Here is a 15590-nt window from a genome sequence, read left to right as displayed (position 1 = left end):
CCCCCTGTTCCGCCATGCATGACCCTGGCAGGAGCCGAGTCCCAGATGGAGAGAGAAGCTCTCTCTACCAAAACCTCTCTCCCTCAGACACCCTTTCCACACAGTCTTTCCCACATTCTTTCCCTCAGGTTCCCACAAAAAGCCCAGCATTCCAGACAGCCGGCGGGTGAAGTTTAATCCTGTGAGTTCCATTCTTTGTAGCACAAAGTCTTCGTTCTTCCCGGCTGGAAGTGTTCCCAATGTGCAGCACTGCTCTCAATTTCTCCAGCTCTGAAGCACAAGTGGGTTGAGTGTCCTGTCTGAGGTGTTGCTGACAGTTCCACGATGTATCTCGACCAGACCCTGTCCTCTTTCATATCACGTCACACATCACCTCATTGTGCATTGTGCATCACATCGTATATACTGCTTTGTTCAGTGTCTCGTATCATCATATCATGTGTCATATCGAATATCGTCTCTCAGCTTGCTTCTCGTGTTTTGTCATGTCATGTATTGCGTCAGGTTTCATGTCACAAATCTTATGTCATGTCATACTGTATATCAGTACTCGTGACTTATCGCGAGTCTGATATCGTATATCATGCCATACCATACCTTGTGTCTAGTGTCTCACTGTAGATCGTGTTATCTCGTGTTGTCTTATGTCATGTATCGCGTGTCATTGTATATCGCGACTCATCGCATATTGTGCATCGTATCATACTGCATATCAAGGTGTTATATCATGTGGCATTAAACATTGTATATTGTGTCATTGTGCCATTAGATCTCATTGTTTGAATGTCAGATTGTATAGAAACATAGAAAACCTACAGCACAATACAGGCCTTTCGGCCCACAAAGTTGTGCCGAACATGTCCCGACCTTAGAAATTACTAGGTTTACCCATAGCCCTCTATTTAACTAAGCTCCATGTACCTATCTAAAAGCCTCTTAAAAGACCCTATCGTATCCGCCTCCACCAGCATCACTGGCAGCCCATTCCACACACCCACCACTCTCTTGAATAAAAAACTTAACCCTGACATCTCCTCTGTACCTACTCCCCAGCACCTTAAACCTGTGTCTTCTTGGGGCAACCATTTCAGCCCTGGGAAAAAGTCTCTGACTATCCACACGATCGATGCCTCTCATCATCTTATACACCTCTATGAGGTCACCTCTCATCCTCTGTCGCTCCAAGGAGAAAAGGCCGAGTTCACTCAACCTGTTCTCGTAAGGCATGCTCCCCAATCCAGGCAACATCTTTGTAAATCTCCTCTGCACCCTTTCTATGGCTTCCACATCCTTCTTGTAGTGAGGCAACCAGAACTGAGCACAGTACTCCAAGTGGGGTCTGACCAGGGTCCTATATAGCTGCAACATTACCTCTCGACTCCTAAACTCAATTCCACGATTGATGAAGGCCAATACACCATACACCTTCTTAACCATAGAGTCAACTTGCGCAGCTGCTTTGAGTGTCCTATGGACTCGGATCCCAAGATTCCCCTGATCCTCCACACTGCCAAGAGTCTTACCATTAATACTATATTCTGCCATCATATGTGACCTATCAAAATGAACCACTTCACACTTATCTGGGTTGAACTCCATCTGCCACTTCTCAGCCCATACGTCATATTGGATATTGCTTCACATCAATGTCATGCGTCATCTCATTGTGTATGATCTCATATCGTATCTCATTACATATAGTATATTTTGGATATCACAGCAAACAGCGCACATTGCTTATTGCATTGTATTTTGGTGCCCTGTGATGAACACAATCTGGGAAGGTGAAGTATAAACTTAAAACACAGTGCTGTCTCCCATCATACATTAAATCAGAAAGACCCCTTTCTCAAAGGTAGTGGAAATCTTAAGCTGTCATGACCCCAGATTCTGTGTAAATTGGGTCAATTGGAGCTTTCACAACTGGCAGGTCAGGTAATTAGGTGTATGAGCATGAAGAGGTGTGTAGAGTATTGCTTATATAGTGGCTGTGAAAGATAGAATGGCCAGCGTTTGATTGAAGCTGAATGAGTTCAAAGGAATTGCCATTCTGTACGGGAAGATTGAAGGCATTAAAACAATAAGTGAAATGCAGTGATTTGAAATCAGAATATTGGGATCACTGCATATACAGTATGAATGAAACTTGGCATCAAAGGGTTAAGTATATCTTCAGTATTTAGAAATACTTTTCATGTATTAAAATTAACTAGATTTTGCATGACTACAAAACATAGTCAAATCTTGTGGAATGATTTTACTTATCCCTAAGGAACATTGAATTGTGCAGGTTAGACTTTGCATGTAAGGCAGATGAATAATAGTTCCCATTGAAAACAGCATTGAAATTCAAGCTGCTTTACACCTGGATGTGGGTTATATCTCTATTAAACTATACAAATCTTCTAGCCAGTGTAATTGGGTGCAACCAAGGCACCAACACCTTTATGTCAATACACTAAATTCTGCTAACCTCGTATCACTAAGCTCACTGACCTTGTTTACTAATCTACTGGCTACATAATCACACAAAATGCTGGAGGAAGTCGGCAGGTCAGTTAGCATATATGGGAATGAATAAGCAGTCGGTGTTTGGGGTAAAAACCCTTCAGGATATAGCATCTACACCAGGACCAACAGACTCAAAAATAGTTACTTTCCCCGAGCAGTAAGGCTGATCAACACCTCCACCCACTCACCCACCCGGCGTCACCCATCAGCCACCCACTCACCCACCCGGCATCACCCATCAGCCACCCACTCACCCACCCGGCGTCACCCATCAGCCACCCACTCACCCACCCGGCATCACCCATCAGCCACCCACTCACCCACCCAGCGTCACCCATCAGCCACCCGCTCACCCACCCGGCGTCACCCATCAGCCACCCGCTCACCCACCCAGCGTCACCCATCAGCCACCCGCTCACCCACCCGGCGTCACCCATCAGCCACCCGCTCACCCACCCGGCGTCACCCATCAGCCACCCACTCACCCACCCGGCGTCACCCATCAACCACCCACTCACCCACCCGGTGTCACCCATCAGCTAGAATGTACTCTTTCCTCTCCCCCATCTTTGGCTTCCTCCCCCTTCGTTTCCAGTCCTGATGAAGGGTCTGTCTGAAACGTCGAGTGTTTATTCATTTCCTAAGGTGCTGCCTGACCTGCTGAGCTCCATCTGCTGAATCTCCAGTATGATTGCAATCAGGAAAGTGGGGTTTGTGCTGGCCCCTCCCACAACCATTTCCACAGTTCAGTGATGTGTCAACTGGGAGAATAAATCCGGTGGGATGCTGTTTTTCACGGCTGGTGGGGGGAATGAATGCTTGGATGGGACTGCTGGTGGTGATCCGAGTACTGCAGTGGATGGGGAGAGGGGTGGGGCAGGAGCATCTGGAAAGTTCTCTTCACCTTGGTCTTAGCCAGGACCCCATCTCTACTAACTTCAGCTCATAACGCTGACTCAACTGCAATTCTGATTTCCTCCCTTTTCAAAGTGTTTGAATACCTTCTGTATATAATAAATGGTCACTGAATGTATATGGTTGTCTCCTGCTGTAGCCCATACAATTCAACATTTGACATGTTGTGCATTCAGAGATGCTCTTCTGTATATCACCGTTGTAACAGATGGTTATCTGAGTTTCTGTCACCCACCTGTCAGCTTGAACCAATCTGGTCATTTTCCTCTGACCTTTCTTGTTAACAAGGCATTTTCACCCATTGAACTGCTGCTCACTGGATGTTTTCTGTTTATCACACCATTCTTGGTAAACTCTGGAGACTGTGTTTGAGATTCCCAGAGGTCAACAAACCACCGTCTGGTACCAACAATCATTCCATGGTCAAAGTCACTCAGATCACATTTCTTCCCTATTCTGATGTTTGGCTTGAACCTCTTGACCATGTTTGTATGCTTTTATGCATTGAATTGCTGCCACACGATTGGTTGATTAGATGTAGCATTAAAGAACAGGTGTACTGGTGTTCCCAATAAAGTGGCCACTGATTGTATATTTGACTGACACTCCCCCTCGTGTTCCATTATCCCCACAACCTCTAGTACAGTTCTAGAGACAGAAGGATGCAGGGCATAAGCATTGCGTGTTTCAGAATCTTTTCTATCCCAAAGGACGGCTTGGGGTTAGCACAATGCCATCTGTGTGATTGGTTTCATTTCTCGTCTCTGTAAGCAGTTTGTACTTTCTCTCCGTGGTCACGGGGAGTTCTCTCCAGGTTTTCGAGATTTCTCCCACATACCAAAGATGTACTGGTTAGGGTTAGTGCATTGTGGGCATGCTATGTTGGCATCGGAGAGTGGCGACAAGGGCATAGGGTAACAGAGGAAATGAAACAGATTGACATTAGGAAGGAAACGGTGATGAGTAGACTGATGGGACTGAAGGCTGACAAATCCCCAGGTCCAGATTGTCTGCATCCTAGGGTACTAAAGGAGGTGGCCCTGGAAATTGCGGATGCATTGGTAATCATTTTCCAATGTTCCTTAGATTCAGGATCAGTTCCTGAGGATTGGAGAATGGCTAATGTTATCCCACTTTTTAAGAAAGGAGGGAGGGAGAAAACAGAGAACTATCGACCTGTCAGCCTAACATCAGTAGTGGGGAAGATGCTAGAGTCCATTATTAAAGATGAAATAGTGGCATATCTAGATAGCAGTGATAGGATTGGGCCGAGCCAGCATGGATTTACCAGGGTAAATCATACTTGACTAATCTATTGGAGTTTTTTGAGGATGTAACCAGGAAGTTAGACAAGGGAGATCCAGTGGATGTAGTGTACCTCGATTTTCAGAAGGCAATTGATAAGGTCCCACATAGGAGATTGGTGGGTAAAATCAAAGCTCATGGCATTGGGGGGAAGACATTGACATGGTTAGAAAACTGGTTGGCAGATAGAAAGCAAAGGGTAGCGGTGAATGGGTGTTTCTTGGAATGGCAGGTGGTGACTAGTGGGGTGCCACAGGGCTCGGTATTGGGACCACATCTGTTTACGATTTACGTCAACGATTTAGATGAAGGCATTGAGAATAACATCAGCAAGTTTGCTGATGATACAAAGCTGGGTGGCAGTGTGACATGTGATGAGGATGTTAGGAGAATTCAGGGTGACTTGGATAGGCTGGGTGAGTGGGCAGATACTTGGCAGATGATGTTTAATGTGAATAAGTGTGAGGTTATCCACTTTGGGAGTAAGAACAGGAAGGCAGATTATTATCTGAACGGTGTAAAGTTAGGTAAGGGAGAAATACAAAGAGATCTAGGAGTCCTTGTTCATCAGTCACTGAAGGTGAATGAGCAAGTGCAGCAGGCAGTGAAGAAGGCTAATGGAATGTTGGCCATTATTACAAAGGGAATTGAGTACAAGAGCAAGGAAATCCTCTTGCATTTGTACAGGGCCCTGGTGAGATCACACCTGGAGTATTGTGTACAGTTTTGGTCTCCAGGGTTAAGGAAGGACATCCTGGCTGTAGAGGAAGTGCAGCGTAGATTCACAAGGTTAATTCCTGGGATGTCAGGACTGTCTTACGCAGAGAGGTTAGAGAGACTGGGCTTAATGTACACGCTGGAATTAAGGAGATTGAGAGGGGATCTGATTGCAACATATAAGATTATTAAGGATTGGACAAGATGGAGGCAGGAAATATGTTCTAGATGCTGGGAGAGTCCAGTACCAGAGGGCATGGTTTCAGAATAAGGGGTAGGTCATTTAGGACAGAGTTAAGGAAAAACTTCTTCTCCCAGAGAGTTGTGGGGGTCTAGAATGCACTGCCTTAGAAGGCAGTGGAGGCCAATTCTCTGGATGCTTTCAAGAAGGAGCTAGATAGGTATCTTATGGATAGGGGAATCAAGGGATATGGGGACAAGGCAGGAACCGGGTATTGATAGTAGATGATCAGCCATGATCTCAAAATGGCGGTGCAGACTCAAAGGGCCGAATGGTCTACTTCTGCACCTTTTGTCTATTGTCTATTGACACTTGCGGGCTGCCACAGCACATTCCAATGCAAGCAGTGCATTTCACACAGTTTGGACACTTCCATGTACTTGTGACAAATAAAGTTAATCTTTAATCATATTGTGTTGTATGAGGCAGTTCAATTTGACAATGGAAAGATAATGATGTTTATAGAAGTGAAGGGAACTCGACAGTTAACCTTTGACTTCCACATGCAGTGTATTGTGATGTTTTCATTTGAAGGTAGACATACTTAAAGTGAAGATGTATTAGGTTTATGCAGATTACATTCTGCATTACTAAATTGGATTATTACAGCAATGTGGAATATGTAGCAGTGAACAGAAAAACAACCAGCAGAAGTTAAGCTAAATCTTTCAGTAACCGGTTGGGCTTTGTCCGTTTCCAGCAGACATTAATGGTGTTTTCAAGGGCTTGATGAAGATGTAGGGGAGAGTTTCTGGTTCGATACCGGTGATGAGAGTTTTGAGTGGACGGTTGGATGACAAATCTGGATTTATTTGCCTTGCATCAGTGAGAGTTGGAGCATAAAATGGTACAGCAAAGGAACAGGTCTTTAGGCCCACAATGGTGTGCCAAACTAAGACTAGCAAATAAATTTTGAAATAAGCTAATCCCTTCTGCCTATACAATGTTCATGTCCCTCCATTCTCTGCATATTCATGTTCAAAGTAAACTTATTTTCAAAGTACATATGTCACCATATACAACACTGAAGTTCATTTTCCTGTGGGCATACTCAATAAATCTATAGAAAAATAACCATAACAGATTAAATGAATGACTGCACCAATTTAGACGTTCAACCAGTGTGCAAAAGACAAATCGCAAGTACAGAAATCTCCTGAGGAATTGGAGGTGCTGCTGTGCTTTCTTCTAAATAAATAAATGAGCAATATATATTGAGAATGAGATGAAGAATCCTTGAAAATGAGTCCATTGGTTGTGGGAACATTTCAGTAAGGGGACGAGTGAAGTTATTGCCTTTGATTCAAGAGCTTGTTGGTTGAGGAGTAATAACTGTTCCTGATCGTGGTGGTTTGAGTCCTGAGGCTCCTGTACCTTCTTCCTGATGGAGCAGTGAGAAGAGAGCATGACCTGCGTGTTGGGGGTACCTGATGATAGATGCTGCTTTCCTGTGACAATGTTTCGTTGGTGAGGAGGGCTTTACCTGTGATGGACTGGGTCGTATCCACAACTTTTTGGAGGATTTTCTGTTCAAGGGCATCAGAATCAGACTTAGTATCAGCGGCATATGTCGTGAAATGTGACATTCGTGTTTTCATACCAGGCTGTGCTACAGCCAGTCAAGGTACTCTCTCCATGACCTATCTATAGAAGTTTGTCAAAGTTTTAGATGTCAGCCGAATCTGTGCATACTCGTAAGGAAGTAGAAGCTCTCTAAGTGATCGTGCTTGCGTGCTGGACCCAGGACAGATCCTCTGAAATGATAACACTGAGGAATTTAAAGGTATCTATGTGTATCTAAGAGCCTTTAAATTCCTCTATCGTATTTACCTCCACTACCATCCCAGGCAATCGCCACAGTCCTGAAGAAGGGTCTCAACCTGAAATGTTGACTATTTACTCTTTTCCATAGATGCTGCCTGACCTGCTGAGTTCCTCCTGCATTTAGTGGGGGTTGCTTTGGACTTTCAGCATCTGAATTTATGACCCACTACTCGCTTTGTTTTGAAAGTAAACATTTCCATACACATCTCCTTTGAACCTTACCCCCTCACCTTAAATGCGTAACCTCTAGTAAGAGACACTTTAACACTGGGGAGGAAAGTACAGGCTGTTTACTCTATTTATGCCATTCATAATGATTTAAACGTCGGCCAGGTCGTCCCTCAGCCCTTGGTGCTCTAGGAAAAGCAACCCTGGTTTGTCCAGCGTCTCCATCGAGCATGTGCTCTCCAATCCAGGCAGCATCCCAGTAAACCTCTTCAGTACCCTCTGCAAAGCCTCCATCCACATCCTTCCTGGGATGGGGCGATCAGGATTGAGGAAATGTCTGCGATGTGTGTTTGAGGAGGGCTTTTCACTGGCAGGGACTTTCACTAGAGGACACAGATTTAAGAAGGAAGAAAGTAAGCCCTGATCCAGGATGTGCTGTTTGAAAAGGTGCAGGAAGAAGATTTAATAGAAACCTCCAAAAGAGAATTGAATCTGAACAAGTTCATAGTTCAAAGTAAATTTCTGATCAATGTATATGTCATCATATACTACCCTGAGATTAATTTTCACTGTAGAACAAAAAGTACAATAGAATCAATGAAAAACTACACTAACAAAAAATAACTAATGTGCAAAAGAAGTAAAACTGTGAAAATACAATAATAATATTAAATAAGTAGTAAATAATACCGAGAACATGTTTTGCAGTGTTCTTGAAAGTGAGTCTATGGGTTGTGGAATCAGTTCAGTGTTGAAGCGAGTGAAGTTGTCCACGCTGGATCACACTGGTTGAAGGGTAAAAAGATGGAAAAGGGATCATTTGGCCGATCACAAACAGGAGAAGATCTGCAGATGCTGGAAATCCAAGCCTGCTGAATTCCTGTGTGTTGCTGTCATTTGGCGGACTCTAGTTAACGAGCAGAACTGGGATAACTTGGATGGTGATTCTACCAGGGCCATGGAACGACTCCCATGTGTTGTTTGCCTACCATCGCAAAGTATTTGTTTATACCTCCATCTCATTATCTGTGAGAATTGCCAACATTGGCCAGTGCTATTTACGTTTAAAATTCTCGTGCAGGTCAGCTGAGCCGATGCGATCCCAATGGCTTTGACAGTCCCCAAAGGTCGTCCACTCCGTGCCCTGAAACCACAGAGGACCACGTGCAAGCTGTGTGGGAGGACCTGGGTGTGGGCAAGAACGGCTACCTTCACCGAGAGGAACTGGTGACAGTCTGCAAAAACATTGGTCTGAAGGACCTCAAAGACCAAGTATGTGTGTCGACCTTAGCCCCTCTTACTGTGAAGTTGTTAATATGGCACTGAAGTTCCTCAAACATCAGGCTTGCCAGGATATTTCAGTTACAAACTGGCGTTCCAAATTCGTTTTGTTGAGTGGGTGGGCAGTAAGTTTGTCTCCAGGGTCTGTGATGACCACTGATCAGTTGGGCAATGAGTTAGTGCCAATGGCTGGCCTCTGGGGAAATTGTTCATCTCCAGCCATCACTCTTGTGCTGACATCCTGTGTTTGTGTCCTTCAACGAGAGCCCCCTCTTGGGACGTGCAGAATGCAAACGATGTCAACTACTTAAAGCCATGGTGGAAGGGGAGGTGGCAAGCTTATCAGCACATGGGGCAAAAAGGAAAGGCTCTGCTGTCCAGTCCATTAATTACCCCAGACACAAAACTGTCGGTCACACTGCTCTTTTGTGAGAGCTTGCTGTGCACATATTGGCCGGCACAGTTTCTACTTTGAAAGTGCCAATTTGGGATGTGGCAAGTCATGGGAGCCGCTAATTTGATCAAAGCCGCCCAGTCTAATGGTGTAGACTCTGATTTGGTGATATTAGCTACGGAATGTGCCTGTCATTTTCAGATGCTTGTGAACTTATTCCACAGGACATTGACAGTCTTTTCAGGAAGCTGGACAAAGACGGTGATGACAAAGTGAGTCGCAGTGAATTTCTGCATGGCCTGTTTCGGCATGGACCCCCAGTTTCGACGCCCCCCAGCAAGAGATACCATCGAGCCCACAGCCAGGTAGGCTTACCTTCGCACACTCAGTGGCCACTTTATAAGGTATCTCTATTCCCAGTGGGTGAAAACCCCAGAATGCACAAGTTTCTGAGATACTCAAACCACCCCATCTGACGCCTACAATCATTGCATGGCCAAAGTCACTTAGATCACATTTTACCCCATTCTGTTGTGTGTCCAAACAACAATGGAAACTCTCGCCCATGTCTGCATGCTTTTGTGTATTGAGCTGCTGCCACAAGATTGACTGATTAGATATTTACATTAAAGAGCGGGTGTACCTAATAAAGTGGCCACTGAGTACATGTATAGCTCTTGCACTTTTAAATCCCTCCCCTCTTCCTCCCAAACTTGTTACCTTTGGCATAACCAGGATTAACTGTTGGGAGGCCAGAAAGACAAGGTCATTTTCACTCACTGGACTCTTGGACTTGCACTCGAGCAAAGGATGCTTTTTAGCGAATACAGTTCTGCCTTCAACACCATACACCCCAACAAGTTGACTGTTAAACTACACATTCTGGGACTCAATACATCAACTTGCAACTGGATTCTGGGCTTTCTTACCTATTGCACCCAGACAGTCAGACTAGGCAAGTACACATCGACCTTTTACGAAGATCTCATTCACAAGACTGATGGACTGAATAGGACCAGCGAAAATTTAATATTAATTACATTTCCCCCTTTTTCAATATGCTATTGTCAGTTAGAGAACAAAATGTTTGATTTTTAAAAAAACATAAGCTCAAGAGAAATGCAGAGTAACACAAATGCTGGAGGAACTCAGCGGGTCGGTCAGCATCCATGAAGGGTAATGAATGACGAAGGATTCAGGCTGAAACATCGAGCATTTTATTCCCTTCCGTGGATGCTGCCTGAACTTCTGATTTAATTCTGTATTATGTCTTGACATAAATGTCACTGACGTCTTGTGGAAAGCCTGAAATCTTGATTTTAGGAGCTTTTATAGTCAAAGAAGTTCATATCAGTCGACAAACATAATTGAGGAGTGTGAGAAATACAATTGCTCGAGAATCATCCCTGGTGATGGTTTATTAATGTGCATCATGAAATTAACCCTTTTCCTCCCAGGGTCCTGATGGGAACAGACACAGAGCTGCAACTCCATCTTTAATATCAACTACGATGTGTTCGCAGTTGTTTTCTGCTCTCGATGATGGCACTGGTTATGCATCACCTGAACAAATCATTAACATGTGGCAGGAAAATGGGATTAAAAACAGTCACGAGATATTACAGGTGAGGCTTCACTCTTATTACCTTTTGACGTGCTACCTTGATGTTGTTTTACGGTCTTTCTGAGGTGTTGCTGCTTCTCCTTGGGCTGTCCCTCAGCACCGGGAGTGCCTTTCGCTTTTGCTCCTTCCGGCGCCGTGGGTTCTGAAGTGTGGGAACTGCAGACACTTCCACCGTTAGGGCACAGGGTGCCTGATGGAGAGGTTGGGGGCCTGTCAGGGTGGTTGGGTGGGTGGGATGGGAAGGGGGCTTGTTGAGCTGTTGTTGTTGCTTGTGTTGTTCTGTGGAACAAAATGGACTTGCTATGTCAGTGTGGTGACACTGGCGGCCTGCCCCAGCACATCTTTGGGCTGTGCTGGTTGTTAACAAAAATGATGCATTTACATTGGTAAATAAATCTGAATCCGGGTATTTTGTGAGGTGGTACACCCCATCTATGGTTTAAACAGAGTTGCTGTCTTCCAATAGCATCCTTCTCTAGAGTCATAGAGGAGTACACCACAGACAGGCCTTCAGCCCATCTAGTCCATGCTGAAACCATTTAGACTGCCTACTTCCATCGACCTGCACTGAGACCATAGTCCTCCATGTACCTATCCAAACTTTGCTAAATGTTGAAATCGAGCTCATGTGCACCCTTGCTCTGGCACCTCATTCCACACACTCATGACCCTCTGAGTGAAAAAGTTTCCCCTCATGTTCCCCTTAAACCTTTCACCTTTTGCCCTTATCTCGTGACCTCCAGTTGTAGTCCCACCTAAACTCAGTGGAAAAAGCCTGCTTGCATTTACCCTATCAGTACTATTTTATAATTTTGAATACCTCTAGCAAATCTCCTCTCGGTCTTCTACATTCTAAGGAATGAAGTCCTAACCTATTCAACTTTTCCTTGTACCTAACTCAGTTCCTCTAGACCCATCACCATCCTTGTAAATATTCTCTGTACCCTTTCAACGTTATTTACATCTTTCCTGTAGGTAGGTGACCAAAACTGCGCACAATACTCCAAATTAGGCCTCAGCAAAGTCTTATACAACTTCAACATAACACCCCATCTTCTGTACAATGAATTGATTTATGAAGACCAACATGCCAAAAGCTTTCTTTATGACCCTATCTACCTGTGACGTCACTTTCAATGAATTCCCAGATCCCTTTGTTCTATTCCACTTCTCAGTGTCCTACCACTCACTGTGTAAGATCTGCTCTAGATGGTCCTACCAAAGTGCAAAACCTCGCACTGTTTGCCATTTTTCCAGATGATGCAGCTCCATCTGTAAGGCATGGTAGTCTTCCTCGCTGTCCACTACGCCCCCAATCTCGGTGTGATCTGCAAATTTGTTGATGCAGTTCACCACATTATCATCCAAATCGTTGATATAGATGACAAGCAACAACAGACCCAGCACCGATCCACTAATCACAGGCCTCCAGTCAGAGAGGTGACCATCTACACCCACTCTCTGGCTTCTCCCAGAAAGTTCACGTCTAATCCAATTTACTCCCTCATCTCGAATGCTGAGCGGCTGACCCTTGTCAAATGCCTTGCTGAAGTCCATCTACTGCCTTGCCCTCATCCACTTTCTTGTTAACTTCCTTGAAGAACTCTATAAGATTGATTAGACATGACCTACCAGGCACAAAGCCATGCTGACTGTCTTTAATCAGTCCCTGTCTATCCAAATACTTACATAACCGGTCCCTTAGTGCTTTGGACCATCATCAGCTAGCGTAGTGGTCGCCAACCAGTTGATTGCGATGGAGCGGTCGATCTTTGAGACTTTCCCAGTAGATCCCGAAAAAAAAAAAAAGGGAAAAAAAAAAAGACAAATACTGTTGTAATGTGAGCATTATAAAAATAAGTAATACTAATTAGGATAATGCTAATGTAGCAATACTCCCGCTACGGAAAGCTGTTTGTAAAGAGAGGTTGCGGGTTTTTACTTGCATTCTTTCTGCGCGTGTGTGTATGGCCCCTCCGCCATGCAGTGCGGTTCAGCAAAAACCTCTGTATGCTAAATACAGGTTTTGCCGTCCCAGATAAAGTTGTTCCTTTGGGCATGAAGTTGTCGAGTGGTCCTTTTTCAAAGAAGTTACTACAAGTACATTGTGCCTGATAAACCTTCGAAAGCAAAAGCAAATTTTACCCCTTGGGCGCATATGTGGGTCGTTTTTAACCCACATTTAGTTGCTTTCCCTGGTTATTGTGTTTCTCTTTTTCCGCTGCCCAGCGCCGTGCGTCACACGTGTGCTGACATCATGTGACTGTTGTATTTTTTGCAGCGTAGCTTGTGCTGCATCAAAGTGACCAATTAGATTAGATAAGAGTACAGACCGTCGCAAACATCAATATACGGCACTCGCTGGTGATATCCTGCAAGGTAGTGTTGGGCTTGAAATTCTGCCCTGTATTCTTTTAGGAAGAGAGACAACCAACACCGGAATATAGCAACACGTGGCTTTATTGGCTGGAATCGTAACTGGTACAGCGAGTCGACGGAATCGCTGGAGAAGGCGCGCTTTCTGGCCTCTCCTTACAATCTGCTCTTATTTATATCCCTCTTTCCCCCCACCACAATACCCCGTTACATATTAGGTAATATCAGGTACTCGTGTCCATCTATTGGCCCATAGCCAGATGCTCACGAGTTTCTTTTGTTTACTGTATCGCGTGACAAATAGTATCGGTGTAGCGGGGTCCCCAGTTTCGCTCCCCCTCCCTCGCATTCCAGCTAACATGATGTGCGTTACGTGAGCCACTCCTGACCTGTAATGGTGGTCCCGAATTAACCCCGACACAAATTAACCCCACTACTAATTAAACACCCAAATACTAATTAAACCCAACACTAATTAAACCCACCACTAATTAAACCCAACAGTAGCTAGCTAGAAAGAAGGCGAAAATGTACAAATTACATTCAGAATGGGAAGAGGAATTTCTGTTTACCTTGGTGAAAGACAAGTGTGTATGTATGTTGTGCCACCAAACACAAGCACTGATTAAAAGAGGGAATCTGGAGCGGCACCACAACACTACTAACCACCAGAAATTTAAAGACCCCTACCCCACCCCCCACCAAAGAGCGCAATCCGTGCCAGGAAAGTTGAGGAGCTGAAATCAGGGTGAAGGCCCAGCAATCGTTCTTCACAAAACATGCTGCTGAAAATAAGGCTGCTGTTGAAGCATCATTTCGTGTTAGTCACCTAAACAAGAAGCCTTTTACAGATGGCGATTTATTCAAGGAAGCAGAGACTTTCTAATGACTTTAAAAACCAAAACTGCAATACGTAATATACTGCTTGGCCCTGCAGCAGGGACAAGGAGGGTAGTAGAGTCACTGTCAGAGGACGTGGATCGACAAGTGTTAAAGGACTTGTGAGTATTTTTCACTACAGTTTGATGAATCCCTGGGTGTAAGGCAAACAGCTCAGCTTGTTGTATTTGTTAGAATGGCTTACCAGGATTTTACAACAAAGGAGGACTTCCTCACTCTTTTGCACTTAAAGGAGAGAATGAGAGGTGAGGATATTTACAATGTTTAAAAAATATGTCCATGAACATGACATCCCCATTCATAAACTGGTGGCAATTACTACTGATGGGGCTCCAGCAATGTGCGCGTTGGATAATCACTGTGTGATTCATCAGCAGGCCTTGTCTGGGAAGAATATTGCTACATTTATTTCAAACCCATTTCTGCCAATCAATATAGAACAGACAGCAGCCAAATTCCAGCAAGTATTTGGTGTGCCAAGTGATATTGAAATGGAAATAATTGATTTGCAAAATGACATTGAGCTTAAAGCAAGATCGAGGGACGGTGACTTTTGGGGGCTTGTCAGCAGGGAGAAGTTTCCTCATCTCACCACATGTACACTAAAAGTCAGTGCCTACTTCGGATCAACTTATCTGTGTGAAATTGTATTTTCACAGATGAAAATTATTAAATCTAAGTACAGGAGCTGTCTTACTGACGGACACCTCACAGACTGTCTCAGACTGGCTGCCTGTAGTTATGAGCCAAATTTCAGGGAACTAGCAGAAAGTATTCAGCTCCAGTCATCACACTGAGTGCAACAGTCAATTTTTATTCATTTATTTTTCGTGTTGAAATAAAATTAAATAATGAAACTTGGAATTAAAGGTATGAAGTATTGTAATATTCTTAAAGAAAGACAGCTATGGCCTGTTTGATATGCTAGTTACAGTGTTTTCTTGGTTGAATTAATCTGAAAGTTTGACACAAGCACTTTATGTAATTCAGATACAATTAGCCCAAATAAAAGGCCTCAAGTTGGAAGCACAATCTGAGCTGTTTTTTCTCTAAATGATTGAGTAGGTCGATACACGAGGAAATCTGCAGATGCTGGAAATTCAAGCAACACACACAAAATGTTGGTGGAACGCAGCAGGCCAGACAGGATCTATAGGGAGAAGCAATGTCAACGTTTCGGGCCGAGTCCTGACAAAGGGTCTCAGCCTGAAACGTAGACAGTGCTTCTCCCTATAGATGCTGCCTGGCCTGCTGCGTTCCACCAGCATTTTGTGTGTGTTGTCTAGTAGGTCGATCTTGTCTTTCACTAAGGCCGAGCTAGGGGATCTTGGGCT

General features: G+C 44.3%; 1 protein-coding gene across 3 annotated transcripts in view; it reads left to right on the top strand.

Annotated features, from left to right (window-relative positions):
• The window catches only part of ninl (ninein-like), a 126557-nt gene that overhangs the window by 30424 nt on the left and 80543 nt on the right, over positions 1 to 15590 (top strand). For 2 of the 3 annotated variants that reach the window (XM_073051499.1, XM_073051498.1), the window contains exons 6-8: positions 8763 to 8953; positions 9581 to 9721; positions 10814 to 10981. In XM_073051499.1, the coding sequence (XP_072907600.1) occupies positions 8763 to 8953; positions 9581 to 9721; positions 10814 to 10981 (500 nt within the window). The remainder of the gene's footprint in view (positions 1 to 8762; positions 8954 to 9580; positions 9722 to 10813; positions 10982 to 15590) is intronic. The other variant, XM_073051500.1, reaches the window with a different exon arrangement.

Source organism: Hemitrygon akajei, chromosome 7 (assembly GCF_048418815.1).
Source record: "Hemitrygon akajei chromosome 7, sHemAka1.3, whole genome shotgun sequence".
Lineage (NCBI taxonomy): Eukaryota > Metazoa > Chordata > Chondrichthyes > Myliobatiformes > Dasyatidae > Hemitrygon > Hemitrygon akajei.
Note: the sequence above shows the minus strand (reverse complement) of the source record. Positions and strands in the feature narration are given on the sequence as shown.